This window comes from Salmo salar, chromosome 12 (genome assembly GCF_965601325.2).
Source record: "Salmo salar chromosome 12, fSalSal1, whole genome shotgun sequence".
NCBI classification, from domain to species: Eukaryota; Metazoa; Chordata; class Actinopteri; order Salmoniformes; family Salmonidae; genus Salmo; species Salmo salar.
Genome location: NC_138302.1, coordinates 20,370,785 through 20,386,510, shown reverse-complemented (window position 1 = coordinate 20,386,510; position 15,726 = coordinate 20,370,785). Strand labels below are relative to the sequence as shown.

Sequence of the window (15,726 nt, the reverse complement as noted above, 5' to 3'; positions counted from 1 at the left end):
TTTAGTCCTTTAGCAGACGCTCTTATCCAGAGCGACTTACAGTAGTGAATGCATACATTTCATGCATTTTCTTTATTTAATTTTTTTGTACTGGCCCCCCGTGGGAATCGAACCCACAACCCTGGTGTTGCACACAGCATGCTCTACCAACTGAGCCACAGGGAAGACTGACAATGAAATGAGTATAAAAAGATATGTTAAATAAATGAAATACATTGACATAAACAATTATTCAGTCATGAGCGTATTTACAGCATACTGTGATCAGATTAAGCGATATTGCCATTCTTCTTCATGGTCACCAAGGCTGTGTGTAATGGAGTCCCCAGGAGTAGGGCTTGGTTCTTCTTCCATTGTGGAGAACTCACCAGCGCAGTGTCTTCAGACTCTATGTTAACCCGGGTGGGCAGGCGTGTGTGGTCAGCATACTGCAGTGTACACAGTGTAGCCTCAGCCTTCTCTCCTGGTATAATGAACATCAGCACCAGTATAGTGCAGAGAGCATTACTTTCCGCCACCTGAACAGAGCTATGGATCTCCTTGGTGAGGTGTAGCTGCTGCTTGCGGCCAGCGTAGGCATTGAGATACTGGCTGAGGGTGTCCAGGAAGTCCCTGATGTCTGTCTGCATGTTGCCCTGCGTAACAAGCCTCTCCAAGGGGATGAACGGAGGGATGTTATGCCGGCAGATCCTCAGATTAGATCCCAGATCTATCTCCAGGTTATATGTCTCAAGGTAGACGCCTTCGTATGCAGTGGCCAACGAGACACACACTCCTTTACCTTTACGAGTCTGGAGGACATCATACCCACCTATAAGATGGTGAGCATGAAGCAGGTCCTTCAGTTGTGTGTGTCTGGCCATCATCAGCAGAAGTTGTGAGTTATCTGAGCCATCTTCCAGGTCATCAACATCCTCATTCCTCTCATATGGAACATCTGTTCAGTCCAGTAGAGTTCTCATCTTCTGGAGAGACGTATTATATATATATATATATTAATGTACTCTGGGTGTTAGACGCTGAAATCTACGGAGGTTATAGCTGGTGACCTATCTTCATAAGTTTGCATAGAGAAAAATGTTTTAAAGGCAACCAAGTATTCTGTGAAAATGGAAGACAGGAATTAGTTGTAAATTCAAAAATGTCGAAACAGGGTCCGTAATGACCCTGTGCAACTGTGGCCACTGCATAGAACTAAACTAGCGCTTATGGTGAGACCTGAAAACGTAGAAAAGGGTCAACAGACGTAAGGGGAAATTCGTTAGAAGGGGATAGTCAGATCTTTAGGGGGGTGTCCATTTAGGTCTGATTATCCATTGAAGAAGGGAAACCTAATATAGCGGAGTGAGATACGGGATATTAAAGTCAACATTTACAAGGAGTAACAGATAAATAGGCCGTTAACTAGGGCCTTATGACCCCTGGAAAATAGCTTATAGTTACATACGTATGCGACCTAATGTTCGATCAACAGACACCTCTATAGAAAAAGTTTAGAGAGAGATAGAATAATTATTCTAGGATAATTGTTCGCGTGTGAGATGAATATGTTGTTCAGTCAACAGTCGCGAGAAAAGACAGGTATTGGTTCGTCTACATGTGAGATATAAACAATGTGTCAGGGTCCATACGAATAATTATTCTTCAATTCTAGGTTAACAACGGTAAATAGCATACACATAAAGATTAATAGCAAGTAGACACAGACTGTAAGAAGGAGCAGAATAACTACGATAGTAATTGAACAAACATGAGTAGTAAATCCTCTCAGATGGAGAGGACTCCCAAGGCCCCCACCAAGACACAGAAAGGGAGGAAGTCAAGAAAAGTGGATAGAGACAGTCAAAAGAAAAGGGGAAATAGATGCTTTAACTGTCACAAACCGGGTAATTTTGCTAGAGAGCGCGTTGGTGGTTCAGCGGTAGAATTCTCGCCTGCCATGCGGGAGGCTCGGGTTCGTTTCTCAGCCTATGCATCAGCGGATTAAAATTTGAGGTGCTGATTGTCATTCAACTGTTGGTATGTTTTGTCTGGAAAGATACGGTTGTTAGTGGTTGTTTAAAACCTCTTACATCTAGACGTTCCACTAGCGGAACACCTGCTCCAATCGCCAATGATGGGCGTGGCGCGAATTACAAATTCCTCAAAAATACAAAAACTTCAATTTTTCAAACATATGACTATTTTACAACATTGTAAAGACAAGACTCTCCTTTATCTAACCACACTGTCCGATTTCAAAAAGGCTTTACAACGAAAGCAAAACATTAGATTATGTCAGCAGAGTACCCAGCCAGAAATAATCAGACACCCATTTTTCAAGCTAGCATATAATGTCACATAAATCCAAACCACAGCTAAATGCAGCACTAACCTTTGATGATCTTCATCAGATGACACCCCTAGGACATTATGTTATACAATACATGCATGTTTTGTTCAATCAAGTTCATATTTATATCAAAAACCAGCTTTTTACATTAGCATGTGATGTTCAGAACTAGCAAACTTCCGGTGAATTTACTAAATTACTCACAATAAACGTTCACAAAAAACATAACAATTATTTTAAGAATTATAGATACAGAACTCCTTTATGCACACGCTATGTCCGATTTTAAAATAGCTTTTCGGTGAAAGCACATTTTGCAATATTCTAAGTAGATAGCCTGGCATCACAGGGCTAGCTATTTACACACCCACCAAGTTTAGCCCTCACCAAAGTCAGATTTACTATAAGAAAAATGTTATTACCTTTGCTGTTCTTCGTCAGAATGCACTCCCAGGACTTCTACTTCAATAACAAATGTTGGTTTGGTCCCAAATAATCCATAGTTATATCCAAATAGCGGCGTTTTGTTCGTGCGTTCAAGACACTATCCGAAAGGGTAAATAAGGGTTACGCGCCCGACGCGTTTCGTGACAAAAAAAATTCTAAATATTCCATTACCATACTTCGAAGCATGTCAACTGCTGTTTAAAATCAATTTTTATGCCATTTTTCTCGTAAAAAAGCGATAATATTCCGACCGGGAAAGCGTGTTTACCTTCAAAGAGAGAGAAAATAAAAACATGGGATCCCCTCGTGCACGAGCCTCAGTCTGATGGTCCCCTAATAGAGCACTTACCAAAGGCGCTAATGTTTTTCAGCCAGCGGCTGGAATTACATCATTCCGCTTTTTCCCGGGTTCTGAGAGCCTATGGGAGCCGTAGGAAATGTCACGTTACAGCAAAGATCCTACGTTTTCAATAAACAGAGCCAAGAAGCTCAAGGAATGGTCAGAGAGGGTACTTCCTGTTTGGAATCTTCTCAGATTTTTGCCTGCCATATGAGTTCTGTTATACTCACAGACACCATTCAAACAGTTTTAGAAACTTTAGGCTCCCATAGGCTCTCAGAAGGCGCCAGAACGTTGAATGATGACTTTGCAGTCCCAGGCTTAAAAACAGTAGCGCATTTGGATAGTGGTCGATCTGAGAACAATGAGACGGGGGCGCGCATGCACGTGAAGAGTCCATTTTACATTTTCAGTCTTTGAACGAAAAAGACGTCTCCCGGTCGGAATATTATCGCTATTTTACGAGAAAAATCACATAAAAATTGATTTTAAACAGCGTTTGACATGCTTCGAAGTACGGTAATGGAATATTTTGGAATTTTTTTGTCACGACATGCGTCCGCGCGTCACCGTTCGGATAGTGTCTTGAACGCAAGAACAAAACAGAGGATTTTTGAACATAACTATGGATTATTTTGAACCAAAACAACATTTGTGGATGAAGTAGAAGTCCTGGGAGATCATTCTGACGAAGAACAGCAAAGGTAATCCAATTTTTCTTATAGTAAATCTGAGTTTGGTGAGTGCCAAACTTGGTGGGTGTCAAATTAGCTAGCCCGTGATGGCGAGCTATCTACTCAGAATATTGCAAAATGTGCTTTTGCCGAAAAGCTATTTTAAAATCTGACACTGCGATTGCATAAAGGAGTTCTGTATCTATAATTCTTAAAATAATTGTTATGTTTTTTGTGAACGTTTATCGTGAGTAATTTAGTAAATTCACCGGAAGTTTTTGGTATGTTTGCTAGTTCTGAACGTCACATGCTAATGTAAAAAGCTGGTTTTTGATATAAATATGAACTTGATTGAACAAAACATGCATGTATTGTATAACATAATGTCCTAGGTGTGTCATCTGATGAAGATCATCAAAGGTTAGTGCTGCATTTAGCTGTGGTTTTGGTTTTTGTGACATTATATGCTAGGTTGAAAAATGGCTGTGTGATTATTTCTGGCTGGGTACTCTCCTGACAAAATCTAATGTTTTGCTTTCGTTGTAAAGCCTTTTTGAAATCGGACAATGTGGTTAGATAAAGGAGCGTCTTGTCTTTAAAATGGTGTAAAATAGGCATATGTTTGAGAAATTGAAGTAGTAGCATTTTTAAGGTATTTGAATATCGCGCCACTCGATTCCACTGGCTGTTGACTAGGTGGGACGATTTCGTCCCACATACCCTAGAGAGGTTAAAATCAATTTTGATGCTATTTTTCTCGTAAAATAGCCATAATATTCCAACCGGGCGACGTTGTATTCATTCAAAGGCTGAAAGAAAAAAATGGAGAATTCTCATGAACGCGCATCTCCAGTGTCACTGTTCCCAGCCTGACCACTCACAAAATCTCCTGCTGTTTTTCGCCCAGAGACAGGAGAGACGTCATTCCACTTTCTGGCGCCTTCTGAGAGTCATTGGAAGCCTTAGAAAATGTCACGTTACAGCAGAGATGCTATATTTTTGATAGAGATGCCACAGAAGGAGAACAAATTGTCAGACAGGGCACTTCCTGTATGGAATCTTCTCAGGTTTTGGCCTGCCATATGAGTTCTGTTATACTCACAGACACCATTCAAACAGTTTTAGAAACTTTAGAGTGTTTTCTATCCAAATATACATTAATTATATGCATATTGTCGTTTCTGGGCAAGAGTAGTAACCAGTTTAAATCGGGTACGTTTTTTATCCGGCCGTGCAAATACTGCCCCCTAGCCCCAACAGGTTAAAATAGCTTTACGGGGAAAGCACATTTTTCAATATTCTGAGTACATAGCTCGCCATCACAGCAAGCTATACAGACACCCACCAAGTTCGGGGTCACATATAAATACTCTCTTACCTTTGCTAATCTTCGTCAGAATGCACTCACAGGACTGCTACTTCCACAAGAAATTTTGTTTTTGTTCAAAATAATCCATATTTATGTCCAAATACCTCCGTTTTGTTTGTGCGTTCAGGTCACTATCCAAAGGCATAATGCGCGAGCGTAATTCGAGACACAAAAAGTCAAAATGTTCCATTACCGTACTTAGAAGCATGTCAAACGTTGTTTAAAATCAATCTTTATGGTATTTTTAACGTAAAAATGCGATAATATTCCAACCGGACAATAGCGTATTCATTCAAGTAGAAAAAGAAGGAACAGCACACTCGCGGGACCGTGCATATCCGATCCCTTTGTCCCCAGGCAGTCCACTCAGTGACTGAGCTCCTATACTCTGCCCGGTTACTGGAGATGGATGAAACAACTTTCTGAAGGCTTTTGACAGCCAATGGAAGCCTTAGGAAGTGCAACGTGACCCCACAGACACTGTAGTTTCGAAAGGGACTAGAAAGAAGAACTACAATTCTCAGATCCTCCACTTCCTGGTTTAATTTTCTCAGGTTTTTGCCTGCCATGTGATTTCTGTTATACTCACAGACACCATTCAAACAGTTTTAGAAACTTCAGAGTGTTTTCTATCCAAATCTACTAATAATATGCATATTGTCATTTCTGGGCAAGAGTAGTAACCAGTTAAATTTGGGTACGTTTTTCATCCGGCCGTGAAAATACTGCCCCCTATCCTCAACAGGTTTAAGGTATAAACCGAACGTTTTGATAGCTTGTTTAGTTTAAATTGAAGAGACAGTTACCTAAATCTAATGATTTTTAATGAGCGGATAGGTGATTGCGATAGAATATTACCCACCGAAGTGTGTTTTTTATTTGAAAGGAGTTGTATTAAGTATTTTATAAATCTGGCGATTTACATGGTACATTTAAAGTCATAGACATTTCATAAGTGTGAAGCCGAAAGAGAGGAGAAAGTTGTAACATATGTTTTAATCTTACGATAGAGGTAAAGCAGAACGTTGTTTGCGCGCTCGCTGGGCTATATATATACTGCTCAAAAAAATAAAGGGAACACTTAAACAACAATGTAACTCCAAGTCAATCACACTTCTGTGAAATCAAACTGTCCACTTAGGAAGCAACACTGATTGACAATAAATTTCAAATGCTGTTGTGCAAATGGAATAGACAACAGGTGGAAATTATAGACAATAAGCAAGAAACCCCCAATAAAGGAGTGGTTCTGGAGGTGGAGACCACTTCTCAGTTCCTATGCTTCCTGGCTGATGTTTTGGTCACTTTTGAATGCTGGCGGTACTTTCACTCTAGTGGTAGCATGAGACGGAGTCTACAACCCACACAAGTGGCTCAGGTAATGCAGCTCATCCAGGATGGCACATCAATGCGAGCTGTGGCAAGAAGGTTTGCTGTGTCTGTCAGCATAGTGTCCAGAGCATGGAGGCACTACCAGGAGACAGGCCAGTACATCAGGAGACATGGAGGAGGCCGTAGGAGGGCAACAACCCAGCAGCAGGACCGCTACCTCCGCCTTTGTGCAAGAAGGAGCAGGAGGAGCACTGCCAGAGCCCTGCAAAATGACCTCCAGCAGGCCACAAATGTGCATGTGTCTGCTCAAACGGTCAGAAACAGACTACATGAGGGTGGTATGGGGGCCTGACGTCCACAGGTGGGGGTTGTGCTTACAGCCCAACACCGTGCAGGACGTTTGGCATTTGCCAGAGAACACCAAGATTGGCAAATTCGCCACTGGTGCCCTGTGCTCTTCACAGATGAAAGCAGGTTCACACTGAGCACATGTGACAGATGTGACAGAGTCTGGAGACGCCGTGGAGAACGTTCTGCTGCCTGCAACATCCTCCAGCATGACCGGTTTGGCGGTGGGTCAGTCATGTTGGGTGGTGGCATTTCTTTGGGGGGGGGGGGGGCACACAGCCCTCCATGTGCTAGCCAGAGGTAGCCTGACTGCCATTAGGTACCGAGATGAGATCCTCAGACCCCTTGTGAGACCATATGCTGGTGCGGTTGGCCCTGGGTTCCTCCTAATGCAAGACAATGCTAGACCTCATGTGGCTGGAGTGTGTCAGCAGTTTCTGCAAGAGGAAGGCATTGATGCTATGGACTGGCCCGCCCGTTCCCCAGACCTGAATCCAATTGAGCACATCTGGGACATCATGTCTCGCTCCATCCACCAACGCCACATTGCACCACAGACTGTCCAGGAGTTGGCGGATGCTTTAGTCCAGGTCTGGAAGGAGATCCCTCAGGAGACCATCCGCCACCTCATCAGGAGCATGCCCAGGCATTGTAGGGAGGTCATACAGGCACGTGGGGGCCACTCACACTACTGAGCCTCATTTTGACTTGTTTTAAGGACATTACATCAAAGTTGGATCAGCCTGTAGTGTGGTTTTCCACTTTAATTTTGAGTGTGACTCCAAATCCAGACCTCCATGGGTTGATAAATTGGATTTCCATTGATTATTTTTGTGTGATTTTGTTGTCAGCACATTCAACTATGTAAAGAAAAAAGTATTTAATAAGATTATTTCTTTCATTCAGATCTAGGATGTGTTGTTTAAGTGTTCCCTTTATTTATTTTTTTGAGCAGTGTATATTGGCTGTAAAGCGGTTCAGGTTTGGATAGTTGAATCGTTAAAGCTTTGTGATAGTTTCTGGTTATTGATGTGTGAAGTAGAGAGAGCAGTTAGACAGCTGGTGGGAAAAGATTGGGCAGCAGTTTGGGGAAATTGGGTACCAGGACATGGTGATTTGGTAGTAGTGCCCTGGGCGATAGATGGACAGTATGTCGAGAAAATCACACAGCTGTATAATAATCTGAGGGACCACTATCACCGACATGCAGATTTCTCTAAGGTCCACGAGTGTAAACAAGAAGACAGTGAGACTATAAGCCAATACCTAGAGAGATTAAAGGACGTGTTCAACGCAAATAGTGGGTTAATAGAACCCCTGGTAGTGGATGGATTTGATGCCCCGTATTATTAGCAATGAAAAATTGCTTTCCTCAGTGGAATGCGTCCCGAGATAAGTCGTGCCATCAAACAGAACCTCGTAGGGTGGGGGCTAGCAGAGCTGAGAGAAGTGAAGAGATATGCAGTTCACTATGAGCAGCATGGGAAAAGTGAGAAAGAAAAGAAGGAACAGAACGGAGCGGATTATTTGATGGCCACTCTAGGAGAGATTGCAGGGAAGGGTAGAGGTGACAGAAAAGAACGCAAAAGCAGGGTAGGAGAGAGAGAGGGATTCAAATGTTTCAATTGGGACAAGCTAGGACATTTTGCTAGAAATTGTGAAGCACCGTGTAACCACTGCAATAAAGTAGGCCATAATCACCATGATTGTAAAAATAAAGAAGACAGGAGAGGCAAGAGATGGGGTCGAGACAAATACAAAGAGAAAAAGGTCAGGTGCCCACAGCCAGACTCAGAGGAGGAAGAGAAAGGTGGAGTCCCCATGTATCTCTCGCTAGGGAGCACTCATCAGGTGGGAGGACACGAGCCAGTGGGTGTCACAGGGGAGGAAAATCACAGACTGGGTAGACATGATTAGTGGAGATCAACACAGTCCCTCAACCGATAGGTATCGCAGGAAGCTAAATTGGAGAGCTAATAGTGTTCCTGCTGTACACCTAGAAGCCACGATATCTTAAAGGGGTACACACACATATGGAATCTTAGAAGGTACACACACATGGAATCGTTGAAGTTTTGTTTTCTGAGTTTTAATTAAACACGTGAAGTCTTTGGATAAGGGAAATGTTCTGGGAACCTAGGATCCAAAATGTGTGATGGTTTTTTTCTTCATTTGTCTAATATAGTAAGAAACACGGTTCTGAAAGGGTGGTATGACTTTTGACTTCTCTGGTGACCTTTTCTTTGCGGTCTGATCAGCCTCATTGAAAAGCCATTTGGATAGTGAATTTAAGGTAATTTGTTATACTAATTTTAAGGGAATTTGTATAACTGATAATGATGATGGAGTTTAAAGTTCTTAGACATATTTGTAATTTGAACCAATGAGAAGACTGAAAGGGCAAAGCCTTAGACTAAGGGTAGGCTTCCTTCAGTCTATTTTCCTAGAACCATAAGGGTACAAGGATTTTTCTTTGAGGAATTGTTCAGATTAGTGATTTTGATCTGATTATGTTATTTGAATATCTGTTGACCAGTAGTAGTATTCTTATACATTATCTAGCCAAGTTTATATTCCCTTAGGTAGTCAGTTGTTGTTGAATTCAGTGGAAGAGATTTAACACAACAAGGCTGTGGAATTGATATAATAGTATTATTATATTTTGGTGTTGAATAAGTGTTTAGGACATATTCTAAACCAACAGGACAGGGATATATGACATCTGTGATCCAGGATCATTGAGAGTAACAGATAAACTTACTTAACTATGCAATAATCTTGATATTACTACCATAAGACATGTTGATTTTTCTAAAATCCAGGAGTGCAACCAGGGAGACAGTGAGACATTTAGTCAATATTTGGAAACAACCAGTATTTGACACTGACTGTTATGAGAGAGTGCGACAGACAGATAGAAGGAAGGGCAGACGGAGAAGTCCTCCCCCGCACTGCTGAAACCTTGAGGGTTGGGGAGTAGCAGGAAGAAAGGAGGGGGGCCAGCAGGAGAAGATAGTAAGAGAATTTAGTTCGGTTCGCTTAGCTTTAGGATATTAATTCATGGAGAGACTATCGGCTCCATTGGCAAACGTCCCACCTTGCCCAGGGAGGTTAAATGATGGATGACATTTTAGCTAATCAGGTAGAGCCTATAGAATGCCAGAGTTAGGGAGAATAGAACAAGCAGACATAGAAGTTGAAGATATACTAGCAGAGCACATGAGAAGACTGTTTGTTAACCAAACCCGTATGTCCAAGATTTTGTGTCCAACAGGTGAATTACAGGAGAAGGTGATTCACTCAATCCAACCAGGAGACTGGGTGTGGATCCAGTCCCTGAGGAGAAAAAACTGGAAGCAGCCCCGTTGGAAAGGCCCATACCAGGTTCTGTTAAACCACTGCTTTTGCCATTAGAAAAGCTGAGAGAGTCACTTGGGTCCACGTTATCCACTGCAAGAAGGTATGTACACATATGAGCACTGCTGATCACACACAGAGTTAGGAGAATAACCGAGTACCAACAGGGTCTGGGGGTTACCTCCTTAATAACGAAGATTCCCTATCCCGACCGTTCATCACTGTGTGTGCTCCTAGAGGTGAGAGTATGGGGTGGTACCTAGCAGAGCGACTAAGGACAGGAGAGGGTTGGCGGTGTTTGGGAAGAGTAGAGACTCTGAGCTGCATCAAAGTTTTGGTAACCTTTCTGATAAATTCAGATCCACCACCTTCCGGTACTAATCATACGACACTGTTGTCATTTATAATAATGAAAAGATAAACTATATAATACACTGATGATTGACGTACAGAATAAGGAGCCAAAGAAGATCAAGATGTAGAATTTAAGGTAAACATTAAACAATTCCCTAGGAAAGCAAATAACGTTACAGGGATTGGGTGGGCCAGATTGAAGTACTCAGCCAACCCACCTCGGTTCACTTAAATTCCTGATGAGTACCAGTGTTATAGATACAAGAATGGCACCGAGAACTTAGATGATTTTAATGGCTGTAATGCAATCGTTAATGTGACTGACTTAGGTTTAGAAGTACAGGAGAATATTCTTAACCTCACCGCACCTATAACTGATGTAGGGTGGGCTAGTACCAGCAAAGGACGCATACAACAGAAATTACCACAAAGGGTGGTTAGGAACTAGTGCCCTGGGGTTATTGGTCCAACCAGTTCGAGTTAGTCATCAGAGGCCAGTTATAGGAGGCTAAAGTAGGCACAGGAGGAGTTTTGACCAGGATTGGAGTAGCTTTGTCTAGATGGATGCTATTGGCATCCTCAGGGAAGTTCCAGATGAATACAAAGTTATGAATCAAATAGGTGAAGACTTTACCACTACGTTCTTTTGGTAGTTGACAATAAATAAAAATGGGGATTGGATTAATGACATCATTGGATTAATGACTTCTATTATAACCAACAGAGATTCATGAATGAAACCGGGAATGCAGTAAAGGGGTTCTCTGACCAATTATCCGCCACCTCCCTCATGACCTGGTAAAATAGACTGACTCTCGATATGTTATTGGCAGAAGAGGGTGGTGTAGCTAGAATGATTAGGTTCATTGCTGCACGTACATTCCTGATAACACAGCTCATGTTTGGGAAATGGAAAAGTGTTGTAAGAACTGTATTATGGGCTGCTTTCACCTGTATGAGAGTGTTGATATTGTGTGATTGATGAGTATATGCCAAGTATGAAAGGTTTAATCACCAAAACTCTAGAGAGATCGATGACGCAGCAGATGGTGAGAGATGTTACCAATTCCTTGCTCCGACCAGTGGGAGGACGAATACGGGCCTCCAGGCCAGGAAGATGGCTCAGTTTCTTTTAACCATGTGTGCCAATGTTGGATGAAACCGTTTTCAATGTTTAGATTGACTGTTCCTTTAATGATAATTATGATGAAAATCCTGTAACGAAGTGTCATAATTGGGGATAGGGCCAGGACAGTCATTGATGAGTATCGGATGTATATATATGTATTGGTTTGGTTAATCCTTGTATCACAATTATGTTTCCATATAGCATTTGATAATCAATGTGTATTATTAGTCATTTAAGGGTGGAATGAAAAGTGAAATAAATGATTATAAGTAAATGAATAAAGAATCCACTCTGAAACTTATCTAATTAGTAGTTGATGTAGCATGTATAATGAATAATTAAAGTACTGAACGTAAGTCCCATAAAGGTCTAGTAGAGGCTGGAGAGGGAGAGAAATATGTGTGCGTATTAGAGGACCTAAGAGAACAGTAGACATTTGTTCTACCTGACCTAGCAACTTTGAGAGGCTTTGGAGGAAATATGGGAGTAGGCTTCAAGGTTCTCCTAATCTCGGGGGAAAGGAACAGGCAGCGCTGGATAGTGATTAACCTCTCTGGGCCAGTGGGACGTCAGCGTCCCACTCTATTCATCAGCCAGTAGAATAGCGTGGCGCGAAATACAAAAACCTCAAAAATGCAATAATTTCAATTTCTCAAACATACAACTATTTTACACCCTTTTAAAGACAAGACTCTCGTTAATCTAACCACATTGTCCGATTTCAAAAAGGCTTCACAGCGAAAGCAAAACATTAGATAATGTTAGGAGAGTACATAGCCCAAAATAATCACACAGCCATTTTCCAAGCAAGCATATATGTCACAGAAACCCAAAACACAGCTAAATGAAGCACTAACCTTTGATGATCTTCATCAGATGACACTCCTAGGACATTATGTTATGCATGTTTTGTTCAATCAAGTTCATATTTATATCAAAAAAATGCTTTTTACATTGGCATGTGATGTTCAGAAAATGTATCCCCACCCAAAACTTCCGGTGAATTTACTAAATTACTCATCATAAACATTGACAAAATACATAACAATTATTTTAAGAATTATAGATACAGAACTCCTTTATGCAATCGCTATGTCAGATTTTAAAATAGCTTTTCGGCGAAAGCACATTTTGCAATATTCTGAGTACATAGCTCAGCCATCACGGTTAGCTATTTTGACACCCGCCAACTTCGGCGCACACTGAACTCAGAATTAGTATTAGAAAAATTCTATTACCTTTGCTGTTCTTTGTCAAAATGCACTCCCAGGACTGCTACTTCCACAAGAAATGTTGTTTTTGTTCCAAATAATCCATAGTTATCCAAATACCTCTGTTTTGTTCGTGCTTTCAGGTCACTATCCAAAGGGTAACGCGTGAGCGCTTTTCGAGACAAAAACAATTCTAAATGTTCCTTTACCGTACTTAGAAGCATGTCAAACGCTGTTTAAAATCTATTTTTATGCTATTTTTTTCATAAAATAGCGATAATATTCCAATCAGACAATAGTGTATTCATTCAAAGAGGAAAACAAAAAACACCATGGTCACGGGACCGCGCATATCCAATCTCTTTGTCACGAGGCAGACCACTGACAAACTGATCTACCATACTCTGCCCAGAGACAGGAGACACCTCAATCCACTTTCTGAAGGCTTTAGAGAGCCAATGGAAGCCTTAGAAAGTGCTACGTAACCCCAGAGATACTGTAGTTTCGATAGAGAATCTAAAGAAGAACTACAAATTCTCAGACAGGCCACTTCCTTCTTGGAATTTTCTCAGGTTTTTGCCTGCCATATGAGTTCTGTTATACTCACAGACACCATTCAAACAGTTTTAGAAACTGCAGAGTGTTTTCAATCCAAATCTACTAATAATATGCATATTCTCGTTTCTGGGAAAGAGTAGTAACCAGTTTAAATCGGGTACGTTTTTTTATCCGGCCGTGAAAATACTGCCTCCTAGCCCAGACAGGTTAACAGTGGTGGGAAGTCAAGGGAGAGATACCATTCACCTACTGTTTGTGTGTATGTGTGTGCGTAGTTTATCTACTTTTGGTGTGGAGGTGTGTGCGTAAGAGGAGAGAGAGAATAAAATGAACTTCTTTGTTAATGTTGGGCAGAACGTTCTCTGAATAAACTGTACGAACCTTTTGCAGAAACCTGAGTCCTTGCCTAATTATTACCCCATTGTCTTACAAACCTTGGGAATTAGTCAAGGCTTATTAATTGTTAATTATTATCATTGGGATAGAATAATTCCTTTGACAAGTTGTTTCATGATATCAATGAATTAATGTCACAATGTAGAATGTTAAGATTGTTGTAGGAGCATTTTAATGATTTAACGATTTTAATGATAATATTGCAGGAGTTTCCTCTTGAAATCAGACATGTCCGTGGTAAGGACAACTTGTTTGCTGATTGTCTCAAGGGTGGGCAGTCAAAAAGTTTTGTGTTTTGTGTTTAGCCAGTGAGTTGCCATGGATCACAATCTATTTTGACTGCACGTTTTTCCTATTGGAGATGAGTTTTGTTTGGGCTCGTTCCAAGGGGATGAGAGTTCTAGAAGCTTGTGACTTTTAGAAAGACTAGTGTTCTAGAAGCTAGTGGGGAAAAAATACGTTTTTTTCTTGTTCATAATAGTTTAAGGCCAGTAAACCATGTTTATATTGGTGAAGGTGAAGCATTGTAGTTGATTATAATGTGAAATGGAAGTTGTTTTCTGTTGGTGGTAAGCATTCTCTTAAGGTGTTACAGTCTTTGGTTTTCCCGTTTATGTTTTGAGATTGGACTTTAGCAAGTATAGCTCGTTAGCACGTAGGGTGCACTGATTGGTGTCACCTCGTTAGTCAGTATGTGTTACACCTGTGCTGGCTTGTCCATCTCGTTAGTGGGAAGGTGTTTCACCTGAGCTTGTCCAGGTTCTATTTAAGAGTGTCTGGCCCAGTGCTCCCGTTGTCTTGATAGATGTGGAGAGTCAACACCTTTAGTTGCGCTACCTTTTTGGTTTACTTCCTGTCTTTAAGTTTGGTGTGGGTTTTTCTTTTGTTTTGTTTGCCTTTTCTTGGGCAGAGTTAGTGGGTCTCATGGTGGGTGACATTGATGTCCCAGTTGTTGTTACTAGTCAACTTTCAGTGAACACCCCCATAGTGTCTGAGAGAACAATTGCAACATTATGTTATAATGCTTTTATTGCATCAAATGGTTGTTTTATGCAACAGAATAGAGGGTTCTTAGAACTATTGTGTCTGTGTGTTCTACTGATGGGCCTCTGGGAGATAACACTGACAGGAGATTTACAATGTTGGGTGATAAAACCTAAAGAGACCGCATTCCAGAACATGAGTTAATGTTTCTGTTCTATATGATACCAGGGAGAGATTACCCCAGGGCCAGACCCTGGTCTCTACACAAAGAGTACTGTTTTTACAGCAGATACTGTCTGCTGTGAATTATAAGTATCTTTCATACAAATCTTAACCTTGTGACCCGTTCTATACATCTGTTGTTCGTCATGTAGGTTGAAAGGGGTATATCTTGACTGTAAAAGACCTTTGTACTTTTGTATCGTGGCTCTCAACGAATCATCTGGGGGTGATTCGTCGACCAGCCATCATTATCGTAGATAACTCAATTGATTCACTTTATATTTGTGCGTTGTCTTGACCTGCTCCATTATTAAGTGATTAAAGATTTAGTTTAAGAATAACTCTGACTTGTGTGATAAGTTTGTCTCTCCTCATTTGATATTAAAGAATTTAACCACCATATTTGGCGATGGGGTTGTGAATCTTGACTTGGTGACCGCTCCTGAGGACCAGGGTAAATCGTGCACGAATGATCCCTCAAACTTGGAATCTCAGGGAAACCACACTTTAGGAATGGAGAAGATGGACCCACCTTTGATTTGAGAGGCAGCGAGCCGAGTAGATACCACATCTCGAACGTAGTTTTAAAAAAAGAGGAGAGCGAAACACGCAAAGTGGAGTTTTTATAAAGCCTCGTAGGTTCTGAGTGTATTCCTGTGTGAGGGGGGCACCT

The 15,726-nt window shown here is 41.3% G+C and overlaps 1 protein-coding gene across 1 annotated transcript; it reads right to left on the bottom strand.

Annotated features, from left to right (window-relative positions):
• Window positions 1-269: 269 nt before the first annotated feature.
• LOC106564414 (centromere protein O-like) lies at window positions 270-974 on the bottom strand. The gene has a single exon (XM_014130504.2). The coding sequence runs from the start codon at window positions 864-866 to the stop codon at window positions 270-272; it is 597 nt and encodes a 198-aa protein (XP_013985979.2). The 5' UTR covers window positions 867-974.
• Window positions 975-15,726: the final 14,752 nt, after the last annotated feature.

Coding starts and splice junctions, on each gene's coding strand:
- LOC106564414 (XM_014130504.2), bottom strand. CDS start 866: ATGATGGCCAGACACACACAACTGAAGGACCTGCTTCATGCTCACCAT.